Source organism: Simochromis diagramma, unplaced genomic scaffold (assembly GCF_900408965.1).
Source record: "Simochromis diagramma unplaced genomic scaffold, fSimDia1.1 OVJJ01000487.1, whole genome shotgun sequence".
NCBI classification, from domain to species: Eukaryota; Metazoa; Chordata; class Actinopteri; order Cichliformes; family Cichlidae; genus Simochromis; species Simochromis diagramma.
Window position 1 is genome coordinate 5,017,228 of NW_024387305.1, and position 12,382 is coordinate 5,029,609.

Genomic DNA, 12,382 nt, shown 5'->3' on the forward strand with positions numbered 1-12,382 from the left:
AGTGAGGAGAAATGGAAAGAGAGTGTGAAGGAGAGCGGGGCAAAACGGCGAAGAGAACAACACAGGCACGTGTTGAAGCCGTGCAGCAGCAGCTCAGATGTTTTTGAATGGGATTCCCGTCCAACTCTGGTCATCACTTCTTCCTTTCACTATCATTATTTGTATTATTCCGTTGTGTAACTTCATATTTTATTCCGATGTGTAATTCTGAACCAGCGTTTGCTCCGTTGTTTGTTTTTTTTTCTCTCAAAGGGAAAACCTGTAGGAAAGCATGGTGCTGCACGTGTGAACGTGACTTTTGGCAGAGCTGCACTCCCACTAACAGAAATATATTAGCTCACTTGTGGATTTTTATTTTTTTATTTTCTTGGTGCAGTGGAACATATTGTTATGTCATACTGAGAGTAGTGTGTGTGTGGCCCATCTCATGTGTATCGTGATGTTTTGTGTATCCGCTGTGTTGACAAAGGTCTCACTGCTGATTTTTCTTCCCTCTTCTTGTCTTCTCCCGCTCCCTTTGTTTAACAAAAGCCATATTGTAGCTGTGTTTATTTCTACTCCCAGTGATGGCTGTCTGCAGCTCTGCTCAGCTCTTTCCTTTCTGGAGCCCCTTTCAGGCCTGTCAAACCGATAAGCGAACAGAATCTGGGAGGAAATAGTTTTTGTTTCTTGATTTCTTCAGTGACAGAGTGGAAACTGAAGTTTGATACACAAGGAACAAGAAACATGCTAATGCACGTGTTTAGGAGAAAGATTTTATGTACACAAACCCCTTGTAGGCTGAGAAACAACAAAGGGTAGATTGATAAAATCCTGTTGACACTCTACTCCTGCAAACAATTCAAATAGATGTTCACTTAATTTACAGAGCAACTGAGTTCCATAATGACATAACTCAGTTTTCTTTCACACAGCCGAGGGTGCTTCCCCGATGGAAACTCTCTACTCTCAAGTCTTTTTGCCAAGAACAGCTACTCCAGCACTGTTGGTAACCACAGGCAGCTATCCTTGTCCTCCTTAGTGATGAAGTAATTTTAAAATATGGTCAAGGAAAATCTGCTGGATAAATATGAGCATATCTTTGACATTTGGGTGGCTGAGGAGAATGTGTGCTGTAACTCTGGTTTTTAGTCATGTGTTGTTGGCTGGTAGAGGAGGTTGTGATCACACCGGGCAGTGGTTGTCATGACTGTCCCAGAGTATTTGTTATTTCATGTGGGGTTTTTGTAGTTTGGGAATAGTGCAGCTTGTGTCACAAGGATAAATGTAATGAAGATGATTACTGCTTGCTTTGAAGAAACTGATAATTTTGCATCATGTTGACTATTATAGTTGACTGTTAAATGGCTTAGAGGGGCACTGTAAGGAGTCTTTGGGAGTCTGTTTTATTGTTTAATAATTAAATTATTATTATTTTTTAAGCTGATGTTTGCATTGCGACCTGGGGATTTGGATCGCTAAGGTCCATCTTTCATGGAAAGTTTAGTTAATTTAGTATCTGCATATGACTCCTCTCTGTTTAAATGATTATTCTGTATTTGGATGAGATGAAGAATGGTTAAAAAGCTCCAGCCGTGCACAAACACAAATACCTTCTCATTTGTGACAGACTATTAAAATATTTCAATTTCTCACCAGAACTGAAGCATAAAGTCCTTGAATAGTCTGCATCAAACAGCAAGTCACGATCCATTAAAAATGAACCCAAAGACTCCAAAACCACAAATATGGTTAAGAGGTCCAGTTCAGCTAGTTGAGGTGACGCCAGACAGCTATCGACTGTAGCTGCCGATAAAGTTTAAGCCCTACCGGCATTTAAAGATGAGTTAGAAAGAATGTTCCCATCCTATGATTATTATTGAAGGGGAAGCTGCCCATAGGGACGAAACCCTTTTTAAAATATTTATAAATGTTTGTACCAGGTTATCAGTGACCTTTTTATCTTGATAACTTGGACATTTTCAATGATGACTGACTCAGCCTTAAGTGGCCACTTCAGGAATTGCAGTTTTGCCATTTTCTGTTGGTAGAGACTTTAGCAATAGAAACTGACCTTTCATTTAAATCAAGGAGCACCCCCTGGATCTAAAAAAAAAAAAAGTAGTTAAAAACTGCATTTCCTCATTGTGTCAGGCTGGTTTGTTGAGGCTGGTTTGAAAAAGGCTCTTTGAAACATTTTTTATAGATTACAAAGCTAATAATATGACTTGCTGTGTAGTACAGATCATCTAACATGTTTGTGCTTCTGTTACTATTTCATTAGTCTGTTATTTAGCACTAAATAGTTGATATGCGACTCTAACCGGTCGCAGCAGATGGCCGCCCCTCCCTGAGCCTGGTTCTGCCGGAGGTTTCTTCCTGTTAAGAGGGAGTTTTTCCTTCCCACTGTCACTTGCTCATAGGAGGTCATATGATTGTTGGCTTTTTCTCTGTATGTATTATTGTAGGGTCTACCTTACAATGCAAAGCACCTTGAGGCGACTGTTGTGATTTGGTGCTATATAAATAAAATTGAATTGAATATGTGTGTCTGTATGCTGCATCTGTACAGATTAAGAATGCAGTTTGCTAACTAAGCTAGCTAACGTTAACTGATTGTTCAGCACTCCACCCTTTCATCCATAACAGTTACTTCTGGGTTTTGGGTTTTGTTTTTTTTTAAAGAGCAGCAACGCTGAAGCTTCAAAATGCAGAATCCAAAGCCACTGGGTGACGTCCTGGTGGTTATGTCAGTCTACTTTCTAAAATATGTAATCTGCCAACACTCAACGCAAGCACAGTAGATAGCTCAGCCTTAAAGTAACCGCAACACATCAGTGCTGTTTAGCTCACCGCTTTAGTGTCAAGAGATGGTGTTTAAGTCAAACATCTGTGGTGAGACCATTGAAAACAGACACTGATCTACGAGGATGACGCACGGATGTCAAAGAGTCGTGTCCTAACAACTCCCAGCGGAGTGGCAGTTTATGCACGGCTAGGAGACGGTGAGACTGTCACCCTTTGTGACCCCGCAGAGAGTTATATTTTTGCTGGGTGTTAGTGGCTTCCGTCTTTTGCTAAGAATTTAAGAAAAATGCAGTCCTTTTTGTGTGTGTGTGTTTCCAGACTTACACCCACATTCACGTGGCAGGTAAAATGAGATTAGATGTTCCGCTGAACCTCAGACTCAATAAAAACCGGTTTCCATAAATCCCGTTTCCTGGTTGAACTGAGTGGAACTTCCCTGCTCAAAGGCATTTTTCGTTTTTCATGGTGGCATATTGACATTCAGTGTTTTCCATCTTTCCACTGAGAGTGACTTTTGAACTCTGCAATGTCCATGGCGCACACAAAAGTTCACAGATATATACAGATGTGGCCGTATGTAATCCAGTGGGTATTCAGTCAAAGGATGTGTCTGTTTGTAGTCACTGCCAAGGTTTAAAAAAAGGAAGTGTTTAGGGGTAACATGAAATCTGGGTTTTTTCCTGGTTTACTCTGACATGTAAGATGTTATTGTTATATTTGATATGTTATTAAAATGGTCACCACTCCCCCTTGTCTGTCTCTCCTTTGCTCCAGAATAGTTCGTGATTATCTGAGTGGAGCTCCATTTTCCTCCTACCAGGAGTCCATGTACTTCTCTCGCTTCCTGCAGTGGAAATGGTTGGAGAGGTGGGTAGTCACAGCGTATTACACACTTGGAAAAGCAAACATGCAAAGCATGTACATTAAGATTTACATCAAAAACGTGACATGCACATACTAAACGTTCCCTGTTCAGGTCGTCTGAGGCTGAACAATTACTGTCTTTGACTGTCGCTAAAGCAGTAAAAGAGATATATAACGAAAAAGTAAATATTAAAGTATAGCAGCAGGAACGGGTTTTGCACTAAAACAGGTGGTGGTGCCAATCGGTGATTCTGTGTGAGTGGTCAATAATTGATGATGCTTTGCATAATGGCTTTGAAACCAAAGCAGGGTGGAAACAGCAGTCATCAGGGTGGATTAATAATATATTAGACCATTACTCTGTCTGCAACATCACATGGTCTGTGAAAATGAAATAAACTCCTATTTAATGTCTCCTCTGTGTTTTGTCTCTCTGTCTTTATCCCTTTCTTATTCTTCATTGCACCTCTGCAGGCAACCAGTAACCAAAAATACCTTCAGACATTACAGAGTACTAGGAAAAGGTGGATTTGGCGAGGTAAGAAATGAGGAATAAATAATGTTTTATAAGGTGGAATTATAATGACTAAAGTTATAGTTAAACTTTAATGAGTTAATTGGTTACAAGTAACTGTTAACTGTCAGTTAATGCACCAGCGTTTGTCGCCACTCCAGTGATGCTGGATGGGAAAATCTGCAGTGTGACATATTAACTTCCATTAGTTATATTTTAGGGGCGTGTGTTTTATTTTTAATGCGCATGTGAGTGCGATCACGTTTTTTTCGCTGCTTGTTTTCCAGGTTTGTGCCTGCCAAGTACGTGCCACCGGTAAGATGTACGCCTGTAAAAAGCTGGAAAAGAAGCGAGTGAAGAAAAGAAAAGGTGAAGCAATGGCACTAAACGAAAAACGCATTTTAGAAAAAGTTAACAGTAGTTTTGTAGTAAGTACTACTTTTTTCTTATTCAACCTTTCAACCGAATTTTACTTGTTTTGCCCGTCTATGTGCGAGACCGTGCATGCGTGAATGTGAGAGCACTGTCGGCTGCAGGATCCTGCAAATGAAACGGAATGGCGTGTTTGCAAAGGCTGTCGATCAGCTCTTAAAGATAGACGCCACAACTCGAGCTCTGTTTGTTTAGTGAGGTTGTGAGCCACAGTGGAAAAAGACATGATGAGATAAAACTACAAAAGGGGGGAAAAGACGCATGATCTTATTGAACAGAGGCAGGTGAGAGCATTCTGCGGGGCGTTTAGGGAGGATGTGGAAACACGTTGACAAGTTCAGCTGCGCTCGCTGATTGTGCTGCAGGAATCGAAGCCAGCTTGGCTATTTTCATAAGAAACCTGCTATTCTGCAAACACGCCAGATTTGATTTCATTTGGAGCATACTGTCAGCCCTCAATCATCTGTCAATGCACTTACTGAATTTGACTGAAATCTGTTTTGTTCCTGTGTATTTTTAGATTAATATTTTTTTTTTTTGCCTTCTTGGGGCAGAGGTGTTAAAATAATGCTCCCCCCAGAATTCTGTGATGGTTTACTTTAAGATTGCCACTCTGTGACAGCTCAGCATTACGTCGCAGACACCCTTAAGTTTCTCAGACATTCCTGCCATATGTGACTGGAATTCATTTCACCAAAACAAATCTGTCATCAAGTAAAAGCAGCATGTTAAAGTGTGTAACCCAAATGTGATATTTAAGGAACTGAAAATTCTGAGGAAGCATCAATCTGAGGAACAAGCTAAAACGATCTCCAGAGAATGCCACAATAGTATTGGTGCCACCTTCATCAGGAAATGGCATCAAAATTGCTCTTCCTTGTTGTCCAACCGCACCACCTAAAACAAAGGCCGTTAGAAATGTTGAATTGTTTTTAAAAAGAGAACCCGCGGTATCTGAGTTGCAGACACAAGTCACATTTTAGCAGAGCAGCTGCTTGCAGAATGAAATGGTACAGTATCCTTTCTCTGAGCATGTGTGCCAGCCTAAGGAAAAGAAAAATCATTAGCCTGCCACTGTGCCTCCGGCTCTTAGTGATGCCATTGCTCTTGGCTGATTTTCCTATGGAGGATTTCTATAAATTGAACCATAGGCATGAGTAAGCAGTGGTTTTTGGCTAGCAGCGCATCGGAAACCTTTTTAGGGAGTCACCTACCGACAGGTGACAAATTAAAGGAAAAAACAACATAAAGTGTCGTTGTGTGGTATTGGGTTGCCGCATGCTAACAGAACAGCTTCAGTGTGCCTTTGAACTGACTCTCCAAGTCTGTAGAAGTCTGCTGGATGGATGGAACACAATTCTTTTGAGATACTCCCTCACTGCGTGATTTGAAGTGTGCTATATAACACTTTGTTCCAAAATATGTTAAGGCCATAACATATGACTTGAATCACTTTTAGATTCGTTAAACCATTTAGTAAACCCTCGTGTCTTACGGACAAAAAAAAGAGACCACTCACATCAGGATAAAAATGTTTCTTCATTGTATAACCGCAGTAACACTACAGTCACTCTTGCCTATGAAAGCATGCTAGCACAATGTAACAGAGCCACCAGATTCCCTTGCTGTAGAGGTTATCGTTAAATCTTTTAATTTCAGTGCTATACCAAAAGGAGAAGTCTACTACTAAAAGAAATATCGTATTAGTCATGGCTCATATTTAAAGTAGGACTTTATTAAGCGATAGTTTTGTGGAATAACTGAGTTGAGTTTCTGTCTGACTGTGCATACCTGTCTAGCAGTGCACTGCTTCCTCTTGTATTGCGCTCTGATTTTCTTTATTCCCCTTTCAACATGTCATGAATATAAAAAATGAAATGCTTGAATTTTTTGATCCAGCTTAAATACTACATATTCCCATCAAGACTCCGATCCCACTGGAAAACTGGGGATGTGTGCCTCTCTTTCCATTTCGTCCAGCTGCATGCACAAACACATCTCAGGTGCTCAGGCCGGAAAAGAAAGCTTAGCTTTGGCTCAGTGTTGCTTCTTATTTCAAAACTGATTGTTCCAAAGACAACAAAATTACACCAAGTCCTCATTTAACATTCTTGGAACATGGCAAGGAGTGGCTAATACTCATGTAAATGTCTGGTCTGTATGCAGTGTGTACTTTGTGCATAAAGGAAAAAATACTGTGTGACTTTGACTTAACAGTGATATTTATCTGTAGTACAGTAACCTGGCTTTCCTGCAGCCCTGCCTCAAAGCCTGTCCATGTTCACTGTTTGAATGTACTGGCTGCCGTTTGAGTTGTACTACACGCTGGATTAGCTGGTTTGTGATGCAGCATGAGCTATGTAGCCTGTCCTTGTTTGAGTGAGTCATGGCAGAAGCATGTGTACGAGCATGCATGTGCACACACATACACGCGCGCACACACAGGCTAGAGTGGGCTTGTTACAGAACCTCAGACTTGCAGCTCTTGTCACCTGGGATTGGCACATGATTCTGTGTGTGTGTGTGTGCGTGTTTGTGTGTGTGCGTGTTTGTTCGCGGTGCTGCAGGCAGAACTGATGACTCTTCATGTGCCTCTCTACCTACGAGAGCAGCTCTGTTGCCTAGCAACACTGACCAAACAGCAGTAGCAAGCAGAAGAGTCAAGTGCTCTCTCAAACCCCTCATTTCTCTCCCTCTCGCTATTCTTCTTTACCTTTTTGTGATCACTGCATGGTATTAGTCAGTGCATACTGTTAGTTTGCTGTATGTTTTAACCAATAACCTATCCGCATATTCTTTGTGTGTGGGTGTGAGACACGGAGCAGGGTGACCCTGCTTTAAAATTTCCAGCAGGTGAGGATGAGGTAGAGCTGCCTCACTGCGATGCAGATTTGACTCACTATCATATCATATTGAATTTTTTTTGATACCGGTACCAATATAATGAAATTATTATATAATATATTTTTTTCCCCTGCAGATAAGTCAGACTTGTAATTTCATGTTTTTCCATAGAAGAACAGCATGAAAATACAAAGATAAATATGAGAATTATCTGAATATTTCTATTATTTTTGCTGACACTTTTTATTCATATTCTTTGAAACAGGATTTTTCCCTTTTCACAGTAAAGTAAATAAGAATAAATGAAATAAACCACACTTCTACAAAAATGCTTAACTTTTAGGCAAAGGAGTAGAGCTCAGAACGTTAAGGGTCTTGCTGCATGCGTGTAAACCATAAATACAGCAAGACATACACAACAAAAGCTGAACTGATAATACTAGAGTAGCAATTACTGAACATTTGATTACACACTTGAACGTCTTCGATATTTGGGAGAGTTTTTGGATGTCTGCTCATAGTGATTCATACATTTTAATGAATCACTAAGCAAACTAAAAGGCTTTTGTGGTGCCACAATAAAATGATGTATTTTGCCAGCACATAAACAAGAATTTAGAAAGATTATTTACTTTGGTTTGGAGCACATATTTGTGTGTTTGTTTAGGTACATTTTGTATATATATGTATATATGAGTGTCTGTGTTTTGTTCACTTGGCCCATGAGAATATTTCCCATCTCCTTTTGTGGTTTGTTTCTGACTACATGCTCAAGCAGATGGAAATCCTCCTGATGGCAGCAACTTCCTGCTTATACACAACAACGTATGCGCACACTGTACCCTGTGTGTCACTGACCCACAGGGAGGGGAAATGAAGGGAGGCTGGTGGGAATGAGGGAAGAAAAGAGACGGATGGTGGGATTAGAGAGAGGATGATGTTCTGTATCCGTTATATATCTCCTTGTTTCTTTTGTGTACATTCTTGACGTTCCATTCTGGATAATGGATGATTATTTGGGACATTAAGCAAACCAAATAAAGCAATTATGCTCTTCTAGCCACTCACTAGTCTCTTAGCACTTCTCTTCCCTCTTCCTCCAGCACACTCATGCCCTCTTCAACATTTTCTCCTCTCTTCTTGCCTCCTCCCATTATTACCTCTTCCCCAAATTTGCCTCCCTCCCCTAGGTTAGTCTAGCATACGCCTATGAGACCAAGGATGCGCTGTGCCTGGTGCTGACCATAATGAATGGCGGTGACTTAAAGTTTCACATTTACAACATGGGGAACTCAGGCTTTGATGAGCAAAGAGCCATCTTCTACGCTGCTGAGATTTGCTGTGGCCTTGAGGACCTGCACCGTGAGAGGATAGTTTACAGGTAAGCTCACACATGGTGTCAGAAAAAAGTTTGGAATAGGTGTAGATAGTAAATTAAACAGTAGCCCCATATTATGGGTGGCATGCTGGTTAACACTGCCGCCTCACAGGATGATTATCCTAGGTTCGATTTCACGGGCTGGCTTTTGGCCTTTCTGGGTGGAGTTTGCATGTGCTGCTCATGACTTCGGCTCTCTCCGGATACCGTGGCTTTCTCCCAAAGTTCAGAGATGTGCTTATTAGGTTAATTGGTAATTCTAAATTGCCTGTAAGTGTGAAGGTGAGTTTGACCTGTGCAGGCTGTACCCCACCTCTTGTGGATATGCTCCACATGGATGGATGGATTTGACATCATATTTGCTGCATTGAGCTTAGGAGCTGGGAATTGTTCACAGATATTTAAGGATCTGTGTCTCTGTGGACGATATTGTGAGGTTTAAAGCCCTAGAACCACGTTATGTAAGCATGTTGTGGTACAAGAGTATTTGCTTACAGCTGGCTAAATGCCCTGGCATTTAAAGTTCAGCTTGCTCTCATGTGAATCGTTACCAGTAAAAGGAAAAAAATAGATTATGTCTTTTGGGGTTCTGAAAGGAACTCTCTAAAGTCAGAAATAACCGTGATGTTTTCACAGTGATGCCATCAAAGTTACCTGTAACACGATGCCTAACAGGCTGGACGTAAAGTTTGAGAGGGAATGGTTTTGACTCAAATTTTAAGATTTTGCCGTTTTTGATTTGGTTCTCACTAAAGGATATCTTGGATTAAACTCTGCCAACTTTACGGAAGTATATTGCAAATTTTTAGGATACTATTTTAAAGTGCTTGTAAAACCTTTGGAAAGTTACAAAGGCTAAAGTCCATGCCCAACATTACTTCTGGCAGTTCAGTTCTGTCAAGTTCAAGATCCTGATAAATCACCTGATCTCAGTGCTAACCCACATCACCCAGTGGCTCAGCTAAGATCCTTGTACAAATCTAACTAGTAAATCTCACATAAGGCATACTTTAAGCTGCCTTATCCTACCTTCAGTATAGATCTGCAAGCTGCTTGGAACCCAGCTCCATATTTCATGTCATGTTTCCATATTTGATTGTGGCTGACTGTCTTGTTGCTGCTCCCCCGCCTCTGCCTTTCCAAGTATGTGAATGGAAAGGTGAAGCCTTCTGCCAAATATGAATTACTGCAGATGGAACAGAAATTGTTTTTGCCTATAGTGGTCTTAGATGAAATGTGGTTATTTTCAACATCAGAAAACACTGCAGTTAAGCTGCAAAAAAGTTTGTTTGTAGTCCAAACCTTTCTGGTATCTATGTAACTTTGGTGGCATAATACCCACTAAGAGTCTACTTTAAAATGCAGTTAAACAAAGAATGAAGAGCTGCTCCAGCTAAATCCAGATGCACCCATCTGCACCTGGATAGCCTGCCATTATTTCCTTGATAGAGCTGGTTTTCATCACTTTTAACTGTGAAATGTCTGAGCTACAGCACACCAAATTTTCTGTTACCGGCTGAGCAAAGCGTCCAATGAAATTAATATGTAGGAAATATACAATATCCAAACATGATATATATTTGGAGATACATTAGAGTGTGGCTAAGGGTAAATTGGACTAATATTACCGCCTGTTTATTCTCTTCCACTCTGTGTACTTCTATAAACTGTATTTTAAAACAGCAGAATTCCTAATAAACCCATTCTCCCTGACACGCTTTTCTGTTTTTCTAATCAGACAAGGGAACAACTGTAAAATAGTGACAGAAGCTCATAAAGACTAATGTAAACCAGGCGGTATTATAAAGCTATTTTTCAATCTGCAGCTATTAAGTGTTAAAATCCTGAACTTGTACTAATTATGCCGTGTGACAAATTTATGTCTGTGCTGCAATGTTAGCTATATTTTTCATCTACTGTGAAGGCGTAGCCTTCTGGCCTAGGCTTGTGTACCATCTTAATTTTCTGTAGCTGCATTAAAAAAACCTCTCATATTAAATACACCAGGATGTTTCTTTTTATAAAGAAAAAGTCACATTTAGATCAAAAATAGATGACATATATAAATATAAAAGTATAACTTGGGATTTCCAAGTCATCACAGCCATCAAAAATCTCAGTGGCTATACTGTGGTTGGAGCTATAGTTTAACCTTACGCCATTATGTAACCAGCTGTGCCTCATTTTTGTCATTCCAACAGACCAGTCAAAGCAAACTGGGCTTTGTATGAGTCCAGTCTGACCTTAAAGAAACAGGAACTATAATGGCGCATAACAGGCCAGGGGTGATAAGATATGTACAGTAACAATGTACAGTAAGAGAATAATAATGTGCGTTTTGAAAACAAATTTAACCCAGCAGAGTAATATAATATGGATACATTGAGGAAAAAGACCTAAGTGGCAAACTTCAGTGCTCAAGATGGCTGAAAAAAACAACAACAAAAAACCCAGCACTATTTCCAACCATTTGTTCCAGCTCTGGTGTTATGAAGCGATTTATTCCACCGGAGGGTAACAGTGGGAAGGGTGCAGAAGGAAATCTTGAATGATGAAGTGTGACCAGATTAATGGTGTACTGATTTCAGTGAGGTGTAATTCACATGTCAAACTCAATGGGGCCTGAGAGTAATGTTAACATAAACACTGATGTTCTTAAAAGACCCACATGCACATGGCCGGTGTAGTTATAACAACATGCCGTGCGTCTTGATCTCAGCATGTGTTACAGTAACCTTCACAGTTGGCATTGTGGTTTTAAGTTGGCAGCAGTCCGATAGATTTGATTACAAAAGAGTAAAATAACATGTTGCTGTGCAAGTTAAATAGAATAGAATAGACTGGGCTTGATTAAAAAAGGCTTAAGTTTTAAAGCTTCAGCCAGGAGATTACAGGCCGGTGCAATAAATGAAGCAAATAAAGATATATGATACATGAAAGGCTGTAGTAGCTCAAGAAGAGAAGAGGCAACTAAAGAAAACAGAATAGTAAATTCATAAATAATACAAATATTTATCCAAGGGTTTAATGTTCTCTCCCTGTTGTTAAAATTATCGCAAAATCAGAATTCATCTCTAATGTGTCATTTTTTTTTCTCTTTACAGGGATCTGAAACCTGAAAACATCCTTCTGGATGACCGTGGTATGTCCTAGCTCTTTTTTCACTGTTGCTTTCTTGTTTAATTTACTTCATGTGTGTTCCAGGGACATTTTTTTGTTTTGTCGTTATTTTTTTTCTGTAACTTGTGGCTCATGATGTCCAAAACAAACACGCACTTTGTAACTTGTCGTGTTCATAATGTTCAAGCACAGCAGCAGAACGTCTCCCCATCTTTTGGGGCTGAAAAGTCATCTCAAGTTTCTCACATCACGCTCTTTCCTCTGACTCACACTTAGATCATTTATTCTCCAAATTGGGCATATCTTGAAATTGAGGAATGTGCTCATTTTTAGCACCGCTCTTTTCCCCTCGTTCTCCTTCTCCCCGCTTCTGTTCAAAGTCAGTGCAACGTGGCCATTTCCACGGCACTGTGGATGTCTTGTGTGCATGTTGTCGTGTGCCT

General features: G+C 40.2%; 1 protein-coding gene across 4 annotated transcripts in view; it reads left to right on the forward strand.

Moving 5' to 3' along the window:
- The window catches only part of grk4 (G protein-coupled receptor kinase 4), a 53,695-nt gene that overhangs the window by 27,222 nt on the left and 14,091 nt on the right, over positions 1–12,382 (forward strand). For all 4 annotated transcript variants that reach the window (XM_040004795.1, XM_040004794.1, XM_040004797.1 and 1 more), the window contains 5 exons: positions 3,562–3,654; positions 4,126–4,189; positions 4,453–4,593; positions 8,632–8,822; positions 11,924–11,961. In XM_040004795.1, the coding sequence (XP_039860729.1) occupies positions 3,562–3,654; positions 4,126–4,189; positions 4,453–4,593; positions 8,632–8,822; positions 11,924–11,961 (527 nt within the window). The remainder of the gene's footprint in view (positions 1–3,561; positions 3,655–4,125; positions 4,190–4,452; positions 4,594–8,631; positions 8,823–11,923; positions 11,962–12,382) is intronic.